This window comes from Trachymyrmex cornetzi, unplaced genomic scaffold, assembly GCF_001594075.2.
Source record: "Trachymyrmex cornetzi isolate Tcor2-1 unplaced genomic scaffold, Tcor1.1 scaffold23, whole genome shotgun sequence".
NCBI classification, from domain to species: domain Eukaryota; kingdom Metazoa; phylum Arthropoda; class Insecta; order Hymenoptera; family Formicidae; genus Trachymyrmex; species Trachymyrmex cornetzi.
In genome coordinates, this window is record NW_017296956.1 from 3,814,035 (window position 1) to 3,834,801 (window position 20,767).

A 20,767-nucleotide genomic window follows, 5' to 3' on the forward strand; every position below is an offset into this window, starting at 1 on the left:
TCTCTCTCTCTCTCTTATTTTGATAACTTATTGAATTATATCTCTCCCAATATTCTTGTTTCATTTATGTTCTATCTTATATTTTTCCTTCAAATTTTTCGTTTTCTTCTTCTTCCCTACCTTGTTCAATAAATCTCTCTTCATGGATTCAGTTAAGTTAACGTAACTAAACTCCTCTCTAGTTTCGTTGCAGCAGCTGGTGATGCACTTCGCAAGTTTTGACGGAAACAAGTTTCTACGAAACGCCGAAGGGAAAAGTTTGGTATCGAAATATTTTTCCTCCGAAAAGAAACGATCCCGGTTCGCGTCATGCAATCAGGCAACCGTTTGTGCACAGTCGAGAAAGAATAATTGTACATATTGTGCACGAAATGATTGATCCGGAGAAAGATAAAAAGGATTTGTCTAGGGGTAGCCAATTCGCTCGTTTGCGAGATTTGCGCTATGCAATCGTATAGGTATATTCAACAATCCGAGAGATAATGCAAGCCGCGGATCGACTTCAAATATCTTGGATACCAAATACTTGGAGCTGAATCGAACAACTTCGCGAAACTTTGTTAATATCTTTATAGTGCTCGCGTAAAAGTTCCGGTACCTGTTTCACCGATACTGATATATCGCGCTACGTTGACGGTACTGGCTATAAAGGATCGATACTTAACGCTTTCGAATAATCTTACGCGCGAGCGTATTTCTATTCGCCGTTCAAGGACAGCGAGTGTTAGCTTAGCTGCAGATTCAACGCTAACAGATCAGGAATCAAGAAAGGAGTTAATGTTTGCGTTATAGTTCTCAATGTTTGAAAAAGACGACACGGTGTACCCATTAGGCGCTGTTAAACATATTTGCCAAGAGTTTTATCTTATTTCACAAAAACACATAATTTTGTAAGACACTTTTAAAATATCTAAAAAAAGAATGGATATTAGCTAAATACTGTCCGACCTATTGTTATGTGCGTAGCATTCAGACCAAATGAGCCGTTTATTTTGAAAGTGGCCTAAGTCCATTTTTCAGTGTTTTGTTGTTGACCTTCGTAGTAGCGTGTATAACTTGAAGTTAGCAGTCATAGACAACATTTTTTTTTTAATGGACTTAGGTCACTTTCAAAATAAACGGCTCAAATTTACATTTGCTCTTGAGTGGTTATCGAATTTTCGCTTTTTATTGAGAATTAAGTTGGATTTAGAACCGCGTCCGTTTTGACGAATAACGTTGAGAGTACATTTTAACGCAGAGCTGATCGATATTCGCTTCGATGTTGTCAGATTTTCACAACGTTTACCTACCCATAAAAACGGTCGCAAAGTTTATATGGTTGCACTCGACATTATCCATTGCAAAAATTCCGAAATAAAATATCCGTGCATGGTTTGTGCATTGCGCCTTAATTAAATCCTGACATAAATATCTCAATACAACGGTCAATCAGATATATCATGTGTCTTCCTCAATATGTTCACAAAAATAATAACAAAATGTTACAATATTAAAACGGAGAGATTATCTAGTATGGTCGTGCGTTTGTCAAACACATTAACCCCTTGAGTGTCAGTGACGCACATATGCGCAGAAAAAAGTCGTGCCATTTACGTCTCATGACTCATATGTGCGCATTTGAAAAAAAACATGTTTATACTTCATCGATTCGACTGTAATTTGTTAAATCATGGTTTTTGAGGTCGCTGAATCCAAATTTGAAATCGGATTTTCAAAATTCAAAATGACAGATCCAATATGGCGGACTCAAATTCGAAAAATGGTTTGATTTCTACAAAAATTTGTATCTCCAATTTGTAAACCATGAATGGTTTGCTGAATTTTTATTCGTCATAATGTATCCGAATTTCAGATACCTAGAGTCAGGACTCAAATTCTAAATTCGCGATCACGAACATCTAGAGACAAATTTTTATAGAAATCAAACCATTTTTCGAATTTGAGTCCGCCATATTGGATCTGTCATTTTGAATTTTGAAAATCCGATTTCAGATTCGGATTCAGCGACCTCCAAAACCATAACACTAAAATTATAGGATAAATCAATGAAAATTTTTTTCCAAGACAAAAATGGCACGAAAAGCTGATTTTCGCCTGACAGCTAAGGAGTTAATATGCACTTTTCAACGGTCACGTTGCACATTGTTCGTTTTTATTTCTTTTTTTTAACGCGCGGAAAGTTTTAACGGAGAGATACATATATTATTCGTAGTTGATTTATTTATATTTCGTTTACTTTTATTTAGTAAAATTTTCCGCAAAATACTATAAAGATTCCTTTCGCAAACACCACATAGAATGACCTATTTTCTCGTCAATATTAGCCTTTTCACGACGATGAGACCAAACCCGTACATGGCACGGCGAAATGTCACTCTAAAAGCACTATCCTTCTCCATGTGTACAGCTGAAATGCAATTCCACAAAGTATTGTAAATCGTCTAAGAAACTGCGATATATTTGTAATGTGACGATATGTTCTTGTCAATTGATTCATATTCAACAAATTTACGACAAATTTTCAACAAGCGATCATGACGATTTTTGTATACAACGGATGTTTTTGACAAGCTACTTGTATTGATCTTTCGTAATAAAAGTTAAATATTGCGACAATGAAAACATGCTTATAATGTTTGAATACAAAAACACAGAGTTCATACAAAGATTTGAGCTTTTTATGCAATCAGATTTTTCGTCTTTGATAGCCTAAAAACTTTTTGGCTCAACGTATATAACGCGATCCATTAAGTATCAAAGTAGAGAGAAGCGGGCTATATCTAAGATGTTCCATTTTACCAGACAATTTCTTCTTTCCTAGCACGTAAAGAGAAGAAAGAGATTGAATGAAAGATTACGAGTTCGTACCTATATCAATTTTACTCTTTTGCTTTAAAAATATCAAATTTTAAAGATTTATACACACACACAACTAAAAAAAGATATAATATACAAAAGCTTATGCTTTATTAATATATTCGATTTTTTTGAAATAGCAAAAAACTGTTTATATAATATTGTATATACCGATGTAATTTACATCGAATTATTTAAGCATTAAAGATCCAGCTTCGACCGTTTTAGACCTTTATTTTCAATTGGTTGTGTATAAAAATTTTTCTAATTCTTTATATCCATCCTGTAACTTTTTTATAACTTTTGAAATTAGAAAAGATATATATATATATATATACACAAGAGGCAAAAAAATTAAAACAAAATATAAAAATGAGTCATAATATGAGTATATTTTTAAATTTCATGCGCGTTTCTGAATAAAAAAGAACAATTGTTCCCCTATAAACTAGTTAGAATAAGTTGCAAATAATAAATGCAGAAAAGTTTGTTCATAAATCATTTTATCAATATGTTTCTTGAAATTTATTTCATTATAATCATAGTATAATTTTTTTTGTATTTCTGCTTGATTGACCTTAGCACAAATATTTTTGAAATAATGCGCTAATATGTTATGCTCACATATTTGTAAAAATGATAAACGTTTTGAACATATCTTGCAAATAAAGAAAAAATATCCACTTAAAACTTTTTTTATAATTAATGATATTATGACAATTGATTTACATCATTAATAAATCAATAATATCAATCATTTTTTAATAATCTTCAAGAAAATTTTTAATAATCTTCAAGACAAATAGATCCTTTTTGAAATATTAGCGCATGGTTTATAGTGCCTATCCCCTCTTGCCCGGAATAGGAAATTACTCTTATAGTACTTCTTTGGTATAGCGAAATTTGTAAGCATAATAACATGTTGTTACACAATCATCATAATATTATTATATTAATTTTGTTTGTATATCAAAATCAATTGCTTTTATCAGTAAGCTAATTTAATAAGTAATTATGAAACAAGAAAGCAATGATATGAATTTCAAGATGAAATAAGTGTTACCCGAGCAGAATAACAAGTTATGATAACGTCAAAATGACATTAAAATGAGTCGAAAATAATTGAAAAATGAAATTTAGTGACGATTTTGGAGTCACTTTGACATCATTTTGATATCATAATGACTTGTTGTTCTGCTTGAGTAAAGTGGGGAGAGAAAAGAGTGGGAAAAAATTCTCTTCAATAAGGTGTACTTAAAGTTTTACATTTTTAAAGAGCAGTAATAAAGAGACAGCAAAGCATTCTACATCTCTTGATTCAGTTATAATGCCTTAAGAAGTTAGGAAATGACTGTTTTGAATGCTTTCGTAAAATCAAAAGTTACACGCAGTAAGAATTCAGAATCTTCATTGTACAAAATCAGACTCGTATTTTTTCTTAGTGAGTATTAAAATTGACATTGATATTCGAGAATAGAAATGTGCGAATCAAGATTTTTTACTCCAAATTGAATCAAATCGTTGAATCATAATTTTAAATTAACCACAATTTTTGTCAGTTGAATTTTAATCTATAGATAGTAAAAACATTTTTATACGAGAAAAATCATATTAATTTTCTCTGCTAAACGCAGCCATTATTTAGCTATAAAAACAGGCTTAACATGGCTGCATTGTATTTATTAATGGGAAATTTGGTTATATATATATATATATATATATATATATGTACACGTATATATTAAGGTGGTTATATTAATAATTTCTGAAATTTAATCGGGATAGTCCCTAAAGTGACTTAATATCTAAAAAAAGTAACACTAGATTTTTCAAATTTTTTAAACAATTTTAACTCATGCCATTAGGGCATGGATAGGCAGAAAAATACCTTTGTGGATAAAATTCGGACGACGCTCTAATTCTTAATCAATTTTAAAGATTTTTTTTTAATTTGCTCGAAATCGAATGAGCTATAAGCTCATTTTGTGCAAATTTTGATTACAATCCAAATTAAAAATTGCCAATCCAATATTCGTTATCATATAATTTTGATTTTTTCTACTCACTTTATTGGATCAGCAATTTTTACTTTGGATCATAATCAAAATTTATGCAAAATGGGCTTTAGCTCATTCAATTTCGAGCAAATTAAAAAAAAACTTTAAAATTGATTAAGAATTAGGGTGTCGAATTTTGTCCACAAGGGTGTTTTTCCGCCTATCCGATGACACGGGTTAAAATTATTTAAAAAATTTGAAAAAATTTAGTGTTATTTTTTTGAGATATTGAGCCACTTGAGGGTCCCAATTAAATTTCAAAAATTATTAAATTAACAACTTAATATACATATATATATATATATATATATATATATATACACACACACACACACACACACACATATACATATGCATAGGGGTGGGCAGTATTTGAAAGACATGTATTTAAAATACGTATGTAAATACATTTTGTATTTCGTATTTGAATACTTTTTTTGAGAGTATTTTGCATTTAAATACTTTTCTTTAGTATTTTGTATTTTAAATTTGTAAATACTAAATACATTTGAATTATGTAAAAATTTTTTTGATTAAAGTTAATATCGCACCATTGTTAATAATCTAAAGTGCGTTCCATTTCACGCATGATGTGTGTAATGCATCATTTATCCTTGTTTGGTGAACAACAATCTCTAACGTTATGTCTCAGCCAGGAGTGGGCAGTATTTGAAATACAATATATATTTGAAATACGTATTTAAATATATTTTTATTTCATTAAGAGTATTTTGTATTTGAATACTTCTTTGAGAGTATTTTGTATTTAAATACAATTTTTTTTTATATTTTGTCCACCCCTGCATATGCAGGACTGAGCATGTATTTGAAATATTTTTATTTAAAATACAGTTTTTGCAATATAAGTATATTTTATATTTTGTATTCCAGTGGAGTACATGAAAGTATTACGTACTTTGTATTTGAGATCGAAAAATTGCAAGTTTTTTGTATTTTGTAATTCAAATAATAACATTAATTGTCAAACTTAGTATTTGATAGATTTGTATATAAAATACAAAATATTTTTATATACATGAAACACAAAATATAAAATATTTGCATGTGCTCCGTTGAAGTGCATAATATAATTGTGTTACAAATACTGTTTTTCAAATAAAAGTATTTCAAATACATGCTTTGTATATATGTATACATCATAGGGTAAACTCGGATATAATGTCCATAGTTTTTTAAAATGCAAAAAACATACATTTATTCTTGTTACTTTTTAACAATATTTGGGATATTACTTTCACAGAAGCTTAAAGTAACAAATACTATCGAAATTAAAGAGAAAATACTTAACAGAATTTTAATTTTATCAAAATATTACAAAGTATGCATTGGCCATCTTATCTGATTTTTAGGGAAAAGATGGCCATGATATTAAGAAAGATAGCCATAGTATTTATAAATAAATAGTGAAAATTAAAGTATTAATATATATAGGTCACATTGTAATTTACGTACCTTTATTGTGTATGTAATGTTGATTATGGCAGCTTAATTATTAATTTATTCGACATTGAAATAGTTTTTAGCAGACACGTGCAAAACTTTGTAGATAGTCGAAAGAAAAAATATTGGATAATATTTATAATATTGTTATTTTGAACAGTGTACTCATATAAACTACTGTAAATGTTGATTATCCTTAAGAATGACTATAAAAATGCACTATTTATCAGTTGTTGGAGACATTATGGCCTATGGCTATCTTTTCCGTATGGCCATATAATATATATAATACCCTAGTATACCATATATATACCTAATTCTTATTAAAATCTCCTAGATTCCAAATTTTCGAATAGTTTGTATTCGAATCATATAGCGATTCAAATTCGAATAGTTCGTTCATCTCTATTTGGGAATAAAATTAATATTATTTACTAATCTCAAATACATTCGGGGAGGAACAGATTTGTCCTCTCCACTTCAATAAATCATCAGACTACAATAGTTAACTGCGAACGAGGCTGTCTTTTTCTGCTATATTATCATATATACTATCGATCACATGATGCATTGTAGTTAGAAAAAGAAAAGCTTATCTGCAAGCAACTATTATACTCATATAACTAAGGCACTATAAACGTGAATATTCGCATATCCGCCATTTTTACTCCTTTCCCTGTTCCGCCGCTGAGCTGAGAAGGTTATCGTCATTACGGTTGTTATAGATTATAGCTTTTAAGCTGTAGGAATGAAAAGGGCTACAAAATTTCAAAAAGCAGCAAATACAAATTATAACCTGTAATGACCATAACCCGTCACAGTCACTGATTCACAGTCAGTGATGGAATGGGGATAGAGCAATGAGTGGGAAAAGGAATAAAAATAGTGAACGCGAATACCTACGTTTCTAGTGCTCTAATATAACTAGCACCGAGCAGCCAGTAGCATTCACTTTTCAGTACGTATTTGAATTCACTAACGTTATTGAAGAAAGCGTTAAATTGTCTGAAATATATTATATATTCAAGAAGTCTGGAAAAAAAATACGTGAAAAGAAAGAAATAAAGAGAAATAAAAAAAAGGATCTTAAAAATTAGAAGAACAATGATCTTTCCAATGAAAGCGTATCTTCTGTTGCAACTAGCATCTCAGTAAGTATTAACCCAATATATCTTTTTCATTCAGCATTCCGATGCTTCGATTTCTATAAAAAAATATAAGATTGTATACATTTAAAAAAATCATGGTAACTTTCAATATCCAATAATAATTTCTATAAAATAGATTTTTTTATTCGGACCGACAAGAATTAAACACTAAGTATAAGCGTATTCAGGCCTATGACAGTCAAAGCTGGATCTTTTTTGCCTAAATAATTCCCATGTACATGCATATAGATCATATTTTTGTAGTTATTCAAACTACGCGCCGAAATTTTTCCGGACATCTAAATAATTCCCAGTGAATTATCTATATCCCATATATGTACATGCATATAGATCATATTTTTGTAGTTATTCAAACTACGCGCCGAAATTTTTCCGGACTTTATCTAACGCAATTAAACTACTGCAACGATATCACAAGTTAATTTAAATTGACAATGTGCTGAAAACCTTAAATAAATTTATTGCGAAAAATATTACCTCGGCCGGAACCCGTATCTCTTGTATTCCGTACGAGAATCCTAAGCCATTAGACCACCGAGGCCTTACTTACTTAAGCACACTGTATTAAAATATATTAATGGAACTTTGCACACTGTATTAAAATGTATTAATCTTTCGAGAAAATATAGCAATTCGCGTGAAATGTATTTTGTGTATATGATTTCGCCATTTGATTATCTTGATACAAAAAAATGAATTAGTTTCATAAATTATAATATACCAAAAGTTGTAGGGTATTGCGCTTCGTGTTTCGCGCCCTGCGTCCACGCGGATAATACGCGGTGAATATTCTTCGCGCTCGGCGTGGTCAGGAATAAAGATTCTGTATTCCTTTAGTTTGTTTTAAGGATTTATTGTCGATTCATTGATGCGAGTACACAAAATCAAACCTTTTTCCGAATTTTTTAAAAATTGATGTAAATATGTTTGAATTTTTGCCACATTTTTTGGCACTATAAATGTTATTATATATTAGAAACTACAAATTTTACTAACAAAATCATGAATCCATCGAAAACTACTGTTTTTCTAAATGTATGTTTCAAATCGCAAGTCAATTTGTTAATTGTAGCCTGAAAAATCTTGTACATCGTCTCTGAAAATATGGTTTCAATAAATATGCACGAAGTTATCAAACTGTAAACATATTTATAGTTTGGTTACTGCATATCATGCAGTTTTTTACATATTATCGTTAATTATTCTGTCTAATATGCTTACGTCAAACTAGTATGCTTATGTTGTAAAGAACAGCTTCCTTTTTTTATATGTAATTCTCAAGGTAAAAACTTGGAATAAAGCAAAAAAATGTTTCAAATATCCACTTTCAGAATCTTTTGCACATTAATTATAAAACTTCATTTTTTTAAGCAAAAGAAGTTTTTGAAAATTGTAAAGTAGGATAATCCCTTAACGCGCATAACAATACATGACTACATATTACACATTATAGTATAACGGATTATATAATACTATATAAAAAAAATGATGTTCTATTAACAGCATTAGTCAACATCAATCTAATTGAAAATAACGTTCTCAATTCAATAACAAAGTTAATTAAATAAAAAACATTATCAAAACAAGAGCATAGCGTATTTGTTTAATTAATACTATCATTAAATCAACAAGATTATTTTATCAGATAGCTATCGATTAATGTTGTTTATAAAATCATTTTTTCCGTGTTTATTGAATGCTATAAGGTAGAAATGAAAGCAGTTATTAATGACAATATCAGCACAAATCCATGTCGTCCTGATATGTATTTGTGTTAATATTATCATTGATAACTCAAATACTATTGACTTTACAGAAAAAATAACAAAAAACAAAAATTGTTTAAAAAACAATCAAATAAATAAAACGGTTCCAATAATTACAAATTAAAACAATTCAACCATAGGGTCAAGAACCAACTCAAGGTGACGTTAGAGTAACAGTGTAATTGTTAGCGGTAACATTTGAATTTATTTTTTAACATTGAGAAGGACCCGATAGGGGTCGAAACGTCTCGTTGTGTGGGCTGGATGAAAAAGTTTGTGTAAGTTATTGCTTACAATTACACTGTTACTCTAACGTTACCTTAAGTTGGTTCTTGACCCTATGATTGAATTGTTTTAAAAATTGTTTATGTTCTTTTCATAAAATTTTAAGAATTTTTTTAATATCGTATTTTCTCCTGTTGATAAAAATAATTGCCAATAAGAAAATGCAGTACTAAAAAGTTAATAAAAAATTTTGAAAAAATTCTAGGGTCTAGAACTCTATGAGAAAAAAATAAACAATTTTTGTCTCTTGCTGTTTTTCTGTAAACTTGATAGTATTTGAATAAAAAATTATTGGAGACCTATATTCGATAATTTTTAATAATTAATATTTCTTGTTAACTATTACAAAAATTACAAAATGGCAGAGGACTTTTCGACTCAGTTTAGTCCATTCTGCCGGGTGCGAGAATTTTATCGTTAATTATCAGACATCCTATTAAATTTTTAAAAATTGAATATTTTATACTTTATAGTAAACATCGCTATTTAAAAAATTCATTTTTTGTAAATAAGTACAGAGAAATAACTAAAATTAATAAATTTAACGCGCAAATAAATATCTACGAAGATTAAATAGTTAAATATTTTTGTTATTACTTTAAGTTTTTCTTTTTTTTGATAAATTATCTTCAAAATTTTGCAAGAACTCTTATATTTTGCTATGAAGAATAGACTCGTAGATAAAATTGTCTTTTAGTAAAATGGTATACTATTAGCTATCAAAAGATGTTTCTTCTTCTTTAAATTAATTATTTCAAATTTCCATTTTCTTAGCTTATTCGCCCGATTAAAAATATCTCTATCATCTTTTTTATCATCTTATTTATTATATTTGGTAAAACTTTTGGAAAGATTACACTTCACCGATCTTTAATTTTCACATATATAATTATAGCCTATAGAATAGTAATTCACGTATATTTTTAGTCACGTTGCAAATTCTTCTGACTTCTGAGCTGTATCATTTCAAAGTTTTTTTAGTTAAAACAAAATTTTCTGACTCAAAAATAACATGTCAAGTATAATATTGGGTTAAGGAAAAAGTCCTTTTACAAGTTGGTAAAAAGACCTTTCACCATCAATATCTTCGTTAAAAATGATCAAAATTTGAATTTATATATATAAGGAAAGATTTTAAAGTTTAAAATCTCTACTTTCAAATGGTTACTATATTTTTTAATTTATGTGAGTTTTGTAATTTTTATACATATATAGAAAACTACTAACTGAAAAAAAATGAAAAATTTTCTTTTCACTTTGTAGGTCTGTAATTTTCTTTTCACTTTGTGCCCCCAAAAAAATTGAGCAACTTTTCGACTATCTACCGTGAAAATTTGAATCAAATTTCTCTACAAAATCATTTTTTTTAAATATTCCTACGATTTTTTTATTTCTGAGTTACTCGCGAATTAAGTAAAAAGGAACATTCTGACTTTATTGCTCATAACTTTGTTAAAAATCAACGTATCGCAATTAAAATACAGATTCTTAAAGTTGAAACGTTGCTCTATCAAGCAGTATTATCAGATCTGTGCCGCGCAACGCCACGCACAAAGCCGAGCGATGTACGTGTGTGTACGTGTGCGCTCGACTTTTGTGTGCGTGGCGTTGCGCGGCTCAAATCTGGTAACACTGCTTTCAAGTGGTGTAATTGTTAATTTTTTAAAAATAGAATATATGGGTTGCTAAAAGTCTTTTTACTAATTTGTAAAGGAACATTTTCCCTAACTCAATATATGTAAATAGACTATTATGAAGGACAAGATCATTGCAAAATTATCGCACTGTAAGCAGGGGGTGATGTAAGATGAATCTCGCTTTGCATTGCAAAGTACATGCATGTGCGGGAGAGAGGTTTCATTTCCACCCCAAAAAATATAACCTAAATCAACTCTATAAATTTTAGTTTTAAAACAAAAATATGTTTGGGTTAAATCATATTTTTTGGGGATGCAGATATAGAGGCAGGAACCATGCAATACTTTGTAACGCAAAGGGAGATCCACTCCATATTATCCCCTGATTACAGTGCAAAATAAGAATAATTTTTGAAGTACATGCGCTGCATCTTCACCTCTAAAAAATATAAATAATACCAAAAATGTAATTTAATCTATAAACTTATTTCTATAACTTGAAATTAAAATTAGATTACAATCTTTTTGACGAGGATAAGTGAAAGGAAAAAGCCGATATTCTCTGACGTCCATGTATGTACGCACAAATGTCAAGGTTAAAATGATTAAAACTGATAAGCGAACTATATTTATCTACATTACATTTAAGATATGTTATTTTTTAGTTTAAAGTAGGTTAAAGTCAATAAAATATTTATTCATATTACACTTATATATATATATAAATTTTTTATAACAGAGGAGAAGGTAGTATTATGGCCAATGTATATCATTCTGCAAATCATTATGCAATGTCGCCACATTTTTTTAAATAGTACCCTAAGTAATAAATATTTCGTAACTTTAAGTCCAGAATCGATTCAACAACATTTTAACGAATGTAACTGTCAAGTTTTAAATTTAAATATTGTTAACAAAGTTTTTGTGTAAAATGTAACTGAGGTGCCATAATACCACCTTTTCCTCTAATATAAAAAAATTTTTATAATAATATAGAAAGTAGAAACTTTAAAGTAATTTCTAAAAAATCAGAAGTCTTCAACCTCATTCAAAAAGTGTGTGATTTATGATTCTGTGGACTATAATTATATGTAAAAAATTAAAGTAATCAATAAGAAATTTTTGTAATATTTTTATCGCAGTAATACTTTACAGCACTTTACAAATTTCACAAAATAAAATATCGTCTATAAATTCTAATAAAAGAATATCAATTTCAGTTATAGATTTATATTTTTGTACGAATTATTTCGAACAAGTAACGATTTATATTTCAAAATAATTAAAACAAAGAAAATCTAATTATCATATATCACATAAAAAAATTTCCATCTATATATTTATTACATAAAAAGTATAACATATTAATTTAATGATATGACGTGTGCTTGTTCCCCTCACATATTTTATAAAACTTTATAATATTCTTGAAGAAAAGCTATGTCAGATTCGATTGAAAATTCATTATTTTACAAACTTTTTTTATAAATAATTCCATTTAAATTAAGTAAATTCCATTATTAAGCCAAAAATTTATTTCATTATGTTAACAAATAGCAATAATATAATGTTGTGTGTGTGTGTGTTTTTGTGATTGTCGTTTTAATTTTGTATAATAAAAACGTTAATTCTAGGAATCGTTAATAATGTTGATATCTTCTTTTTTTCTGACTAAAGACAAAAAAATATAAGTTGTATAATAACGAATTACAAGTTGCAAGAATAGCAAAATAAGGCTATACTATTTACACTAACTTTATCGATAAATACGTGTATTTAGCATGTAGTTTATATTACACATACTACAGAAACATAGACTTAATACACGCATTTATCTATATAAAAGTGAGGTACGCAGTGTTAAAACTCAATCTGGGATATGCTGAAAATCAATATTAAAGTTAATTAACATTAATTAATATTCATATTTTGTACAAAAACATATTTTTAATATTTTTACATATTTTAGAAAGTTCATATAAGCTTTCAAGTTAAAAATAACATCATATTTTTAACAGTGCGAATATGGACTTTAATCAGATCTTATATCAATTAATCAATTCGTTTTTTTCTACACATTTATATATTCATATATGTCATTCGGAGATATATAAAGACTTTATTCTTGGAAGTTCAATTAGTTTTATTTGAAGAATCAAAACGTTGAAGTTATTTCTCAGTCTCCAGTAAGAAAAATCAATCAAATAGAAAAACAATATCACAAAACTACTCAAGGTAAATTAGAGATAAATTATGTCTTTTCAAAATTTGCTTTCATAATTTTACGGCTATAATGTACATTCATTAGTGCCATAGCCCTTCATATCAATAGTAAGACGTGCAACAAATAAAGCTGCTGTGATCGACGATCCCTTGAATACGCGCACACGCAATCCACGACAACAAAGCCGATTAATTATATTTTGCTGAATTAACATACACGGTACGAAGATTGCATCGTTACCGCATCGAGGATGAGACCCACATGTTCCGTCCAATATCTCCGTTTAATTCAGGGAACATGACTCGATTATCATCGTTTTCGTTGCAGTTTGATCACGAATTAAAAGCGAATTAATCGGGAAGCGATAAGATAATAGGAACATTCGTGATATTTCATTTTTCCAATACACGGCATTCCTAGTTGCGTTTCTTTAAAATAAAACTGCAGACATATATGATACATCAACTTGAAAAATCGAAAATCAGGGATAAAACTCGTAATGTCGCGACTATTTCAAAGACAGTAGTTGAAATAGTTATTGTAAATAATACAATGATATAAAAACAGAAATATAATGATATATAAAAATAAACAATTAAAATATCAATATTTGGACTACTCAAAAATTCAAAGCAATAAATTAGTATAAAGGCTATGTGAATCAGCGCGGTTAACAATGCGCAAATTGAATTAAAATTATTTTATTAGATAAAACCTTGATCACACATAAATCAATTTAAAAACGTACGTTTCAGTTCAACTTTAAGTCTCTCATGACAATATTAAGAAACTAAATTATTATATTTTTGTGTATCGAATCAAACCGCATTATTACATCCAATGTTTCTTTTTCTGTCACAATCGTGAGAGGAATGAGACTCATTCTTAGTACACTCACCAGCTCCTAAGCTGAATGGAAAAAATTGCATGTATCTTAACTATAATTATTATAACAGTTATGAAACTTAATAATAAGCGTAGTTAACTTTGCTATTAGTGTACCAATCACTCACTTCCAACTATTGTAACCAAATGAAAAGCAAATAATTAAAATTATGCATTATTTTCCCACAAGTCAATCATTAAAAAAATATATAAAATTGTCACAAATAGAATTAAAATTAGGATTATCGTCAAATGTTGACTAAATGACGATAGTCATTTACAAACTAAGCCCCTCTCCTCACTGATAAGTTATTTCCCACTATCATATGTTTTCCTCTCCTTTTTTTACAATAAGTATAAATAACGTCAGTACAATATGATATAACAGTAAAATGATATAAACTGATATAATACTACTATCACATTGTACAAAAACTAATTCTTATCGTCAAAAATTTTCATCAAACTTTAGATTAAAAACACCGAATACTTATTACGAGGATCGCTGTTACAAAATACGAGTAAGCTCTATCTATAATAAATCTAAACTGAACCTTATAATTACTACAATAGATCAAAAAGGAATACAAATATAAAAAAATTTTGTATTAGAATCTGAAAAATCCATATTTATATTATACACCGACTTAGAAAAAAATCCACTTAATAAGGAATTTATATCGCGCAAAAGTTCTTTTCAAAATTGAATAAGCTTAATTGTAATATTATGTCACCGTTACATCTGGAATAGTGAATTTATATAAACATTCAAACAAACATTTTTTATCATTTAATATCTTTTATAACAGACCTGTCCAATTTGAGCGCCGAAGCCAAAACGCAAAGCCATCGACACAAAAAAATTTAATACGAATAAGATTTCATGGACTGTAAAGTTTTGATAAGGATCGCTCAAACGCGTATCAACACTTTACAGTCTTCGAAATCTTACTCATATTGATTTTTTTACGTCAATGGCTTTGCTTTTTGGCTCCGGAGCTCAAATTGAACACACACAGGCCTGTTTTATAATATTCATACTGTACTGATGATGGTCAAGACTTGACCATCATCAGTACAATACGTCTATCTGTGATTGTATGCTCTTTATTATTTATATCATCAAGCCATCTCTAAAAGGTTTTTAAATATATGTAGTACCTATAGCAATAGAAACTATCAAACCGATATGGCAATACATATTTTACAAACAAATATATAGTTGTAAATATTAAAAACAAATAAGTTTTTTAAATGTTATTTTCATTCTTATTCTTTCAGCGTATACATGATGATGAATGAAACAAGAGTACAAGTGACTGAAGGAAAATTGAAGGGCGTCGTCGTAGATGGTTGTAATAATGTTAGATACCTTGCTTTTCGCGGAATACCATATGCCAAACCTCCGGTCGGCGAACTGAGATTTAAGGTAATTATAGTACTTTGTTGTTATATCAGCGCACAATATAATTAATTTTAACAACAATAAAAAGATGAACTTTAACCGATTTTCCTTAGAATAAGAATTAAAAAGAAATGAAAAAAAAAAGAATCTCAATTTTCAAATGTTCACGAATTAATTAAATATATGGTAGAATAAATTCTACAAGATTTAAAATATATATATCTTTTAAAAAACTATTTCTTTCAAAAGTAAATATCGTGTTAGATACAATTTATATATTTATGTATTTAGGATCCAGTACCAGCGGAACCATGGTATGGTGAGAGAGATGCCTCGAAATACGGAAACATAGCTGTTCAAATAAACCCTATAACACAGGAAATTATGGGCGATGAAGATTGCCTCTATTTAAATGTGTACACTACGAAAATCAAATCCTCGAAAAAACGCGCGGTAATGGTATGGATACACGGTGGTGGCTATTTTGTAGGTTCCGGTAATCCAGACTGGTATGGTCCCGACCATTTTATGTCGACAGACATAGTATTGGTTACTATGAATTTTAGATTAAGCTCTTTAGGTACGTTATTTATTATTTTGATGTATATTTTTTATATATTATTTATGTTTTTTCCACATTTCTTCAGAGGATGTAAACATACATACATTCAGATTTATATTTTTTATTTTAAATAACCCATTGATATATAATTATGTTATTAGTTTATGATCAAATACTAATATAGAAAGTAAAAATAGTTAACAAATAAATAAATTTATTTATTATCAAGAATTAAGTAAGAATAGATATTATTTTTTATTTATTACAGTATATGCATATTTCTAAAATTGAAATGCTTCTAAAAGCAAAAGATTATATTCATAGAAAATAGACAATTATTAATAATAGATGATTTGTTGTGTATTCACATTACGGTCTTAAAAAATACTGTACATAATTATTAATTATAAAATTTATTAACTCTAAAACAAATACTTTTCTTTTGTTTATTTTATAATAATTTACTTTTAGCTTGAATATATCGATCTTATAAGAAAAAGAATTAATATGCTTTTAGGATTTCTGAACCTCAACGACGAAGTGATAACAGGTAATCAAGGTGTGAAGGATGTGATCTTGGCATTAAAATGGGTTAACAAAAATATAAAAGCGTTCGGTGGAGATCCAGAAAAAATCACTATCTTTGGCGAAAGTTCTGGTGCATCCACTGTACAAGCTCTAGCTCTATCTCCGTTAGCTGAAGGTATTTTCTTTAGCCCGGATTTACAATAGATTTTTAAACCTTAAGCCATAAAGAATGGACGAATCACAATCAATTATTCTCCTCGTATTCGACTGTAGTTGGTCAATTTCTTACGGTTTAAGGTTCAAAACACCTATTGTAGATCCAGACTTAAGGAAAGCATTTAAATACTGACGCAAACAAAAACAAAACAAAGAATCAATAATTCCAAAAAATCGATAAATTCTGAGATTATGTATTATATAATAGAAAGGAAAGATTTTTTACGGTAACGAATCTATGAATTAATTCTATTACGATTATGCCCCTTGTGTAGGTTTATTCCACAAAATAATCGCACAAAGCGGTGCCATATTAAATCCTTGGGCCTTTAATGAAATGATGAACACAAGTTTTAGGCTTGCCAAAAAACTCGGAATGGAAACATCAGATCCGAAAGTCGCATACGAGTTTTTAAAAACGGTTGATGCAAAAACACTTATTAAAAATTCACTATGGGCAATTTCTACTGAATCAGTAAATATCTCTCAATATTTTATTATAATATAGATTATATATATTTCATATTCGTATTTTTTGTCAAGAAAGATGTAATATTTGATATCTTTTTATGCACTTTTGGTATACATTTTTTCTTCTTTTAAAAAGGTTTTTTTATGAATTTTAACATATGAATAACACATTTTTCATTTATAACATCATCAGGAGAAATTGAGTTTTACTATACCCTTCACGATCACTCTGGACAGCAAGTCATCGAATCCAGTTTTTCCTGAACATCCAAAGAAATATATAAGCCGCGGGATTCAAATGCCCTTTCTTTTAGGATTTAATCGTAATGAAGGAATATTTCTTATACGTAGCAACTTTTTCGGAGGTAATAAAGAAGTATTACATTTTATCGCGCACCCGCATGCTATCACTAAATGTATTCTTAATTATTTCGCTTTTATCTCTTTTACACGACTCTTTTCTACAATGTAGCTTGTTAAAAATAATATAATTTTGACATTTAACAAATACGTTGTCAACATTTATAAAAAGATTTCCATAATACTTTTGACGTTTTTATAATATTAAAAATAAATTTGTTTACTGCAACTTTTAAGTACACGCCTAAGAATTTTATAATTATTAAATATAATTCAGTAAATCTCTAAACAAATATATTGTTTCAACATATTAAATAATTACATTGTTCTAAAATAGCTTTATCATAGGTTGTGTACGTTCACCAACATTTAAATTTATTAAATATATTAACAAATATGCATATTATTTATTTTCATTTAATAGTAACATATATATTTTGTACATATCTTAATTGGCATATTTTATATTAAAATAAAAATTTTATATTAATATAAAAATATGTTATTTTTGAGATAGATATTTTTCATGAACTTATGAAGTCAATTATTTCTTATCAAAAATACTCATGAAATATTATTCGTTCGATATACAATATCCCAAAAAGTGATCAATATAATCATGTTTTTAAAATTGTTTCAGATATGAGCAACGAAGATATACAGAAAGTAAATGATGATTTTAAAAAGGGAATATTATCAAATGTATTATCCAAGTTACCTGAAATAGGAATTACTGTTGAGGAATTACGACACCACTATTTTAAAGATAAAGAAATAGCAGAAAAAACTTTGATGAATTATTCAAATTTCTTAGGAGATGAATTTTTCGTACGCGGCATAAGAGATGTAGTTAAATCGCAAAAGTCTTCTGGTCATTTCAAATCGACGTATTTATATCATTTCGATTATGAGAGCGAAACTTCCTCTTTTAGAAAACTATTAGACATCGGACTTCCAGGTATATTGTCGTTAGTACTATTACAACCACATAATATTTCTTACGTCAAAAAGCACAAATACATTTTACCAACTAACGATGCTATTACTTCTGAAATTGTGTGGGCTCAATCATTACATATTCAACTATATTATTACAATAATTATGCATAAAAGTAATGATAGAAATATCTTATGTAATAAAAAAATTAATATTAAAAAAATTTTTTTTTTTAATATTTAGAAAACTAAAGAATTTAGAGAAAATGTAAATTTGAAAATGATGAATCTGCATTTTTAAGAATAATTTACAAATATAATAATATTTTGCAGGAGTGAGCCATACAGAGGAGTTAGGTTACCTATTTTTCCCAGAAGCTGTAAAATCACAATTTAACTTTACGTGTCCCAAACCTGGTTCAAATGATTACAAAATAGTAAATAACCTTGTGCAAATGTGGACGAATTTTGCTAAAACAGGGTACAAGAATTTTTTTCCTTATTTTATACAAATTCTACAAACGTATATTAATTCTAACTGCAAACATATATTAATTCCTACAAACGTATATTAATTCAAACTGATTTTTAGAAATCCAACGCCTACTACAAATTTATGGTTACCACTAACTGGTCCGAAAAACAAAGACTACAATTATTTAAATATTGATTCAAATCCACGAATGAAAACCTTCCATTACGGAAAGGAACGCTGGGATTGGGAAAGTGTTAAAAAAATATTCTAACGTGTGTTATCTGATGTAATCTTATCAGTTAAAACTGAGTTTTCTTTTAGCATTTCTTGTTCTTTCTTGAAAAATATGCATTTACAATAAATTTCTTATATATATATATAACAGACTCTCAAAGATATTTTTTTCATTCCAAAACTACTTTTCCGTAGAGATGGTACGTAATAAAATTACGAAAAAAATTATTATATTCATGTTTTAATATTTATCTCAGCATTATAAAGTGCATATACTAAATTTATTTCTTTCATAAATATATTTGTTTAAATATATTATATATAAAAATAATATGATTAATAATAGAAACGTCACAATTAATCAAGCATCAATGCATACTTAAAAATATATTTGTAGGTAAATCATTAGAAATTAATTAAAAATTTATTAGTACGCGAGTTTTTTATCATACTTATTACGTAAATTATTATATACAGAGTGTGTGTATGTGTGTCTTATTCTTTAATGGGAACAGCAGTATATCTTATAAATTTAACATCATATAAAAATGTTTTAGATAAATTTGTATTATTTGAAGAGAGACAAATAATGGCAAAATTAATTTTCAAAAACATTGATTTTTCAAGATTATATGTCATCATTTTTTTTTTAGAATTATATGATTTTTTACATAATATGATTCTTTTAGTAATTCTATATATAAAAATATTAAAGTAAAATTATCAAAAAATCAATAATTTACAAGATATTTTATTCTTTATTCTCTATTCTGGTATATTTTGACATGAAATATAAAATATCTCATAAATTATACATTTTTTTATGTACCTTAATAATTTTAGGCACAGAATAATAAGATAAATTAATTATTGATATAAAGAAAATGTATAATTGTTTTGAAAAAAGGCATATATATATATATACATGAAGAAAATTTTATATTAAGTTTTAATACAATTTTAAATTACACTTTATGTCTTGTATTTTCGATGGACATGATTTCGACATAACTTTTACTATGGTAATACTAATTTTTATCACATAAATAAAGTAATTTTTGTTAAAAGCCAGTGCTTAAGCCATATTCTAACATGAAAACAGTTAATTTTTACTATAAGTACGCAAACAAAATTTGCTAGGTATATATTTTTTACTTATCTTTACAATACTAATTTTATTCAACAAGTTCTGATCTTGTAATAAAAAATTTTTACTATGAAAAAGTGTAAAAATTAC

The 20,767-nt window shown here is 27.9% G+C and overlaps 1 protein-coding gene across 5 annotated transcripts in view; it reads left to right on the forward strand.

Moving 5' to 3' along the window:
- LOC108760729 (esterase E4) overlaps window positions 1-19,656 on the forward strand; it is a 30,228-nt gene extending 10,572 nt beyond the window's left edge. For 2 of the 5 annotated variants that reach the window (XM_018506832.1, XM_018506835.1), the window contains exons 2-9: window positions 15,625-15,772; window positions 16,040-16,328; window positions 16,828-17,013; window positions 17,330-17,529; window positions 17,719-17,890; window positions 18,526-18,843; window positions 19,155-19,302; window positions 19,414-19,567. In XM_018506832.1, coding sequence (XP_018362334.1) covers window positions 15,632-15,772; window positions 16,040-16,328; window positions 16,828-17,013; window positions 17,330-17,529; window positions 17,719-17,890; window positions 18,526-18,843; window positions 19,155-19,302; window positions 19,414-19,567 — 1,608 coding nt within the window. In that variant the 5' untranslated portion in view covers window positions 15,625-15,631. Of the gene's footprint in view, window positions 1-4,153; window positions 4,301-7,305; window positions 7,529-15,624; window positions 15,773-16,039; window positions 16,329-16,827; window positions 17,014-17,329; window positions 17,530-17,718; window positions 17,891-18,525; window positions 18,844-19,154; window positions 19,303-19,413 lie in introns of those variants that run through there. The other 3 variants (XM_018506830.1, XM_018506831.1, XM_018506834.1) reach the window with 3 other exon arrangements.
- The last annotated feature ends 1,111 nt before the right edge of the window (window positions 19,657-20,767 follow it).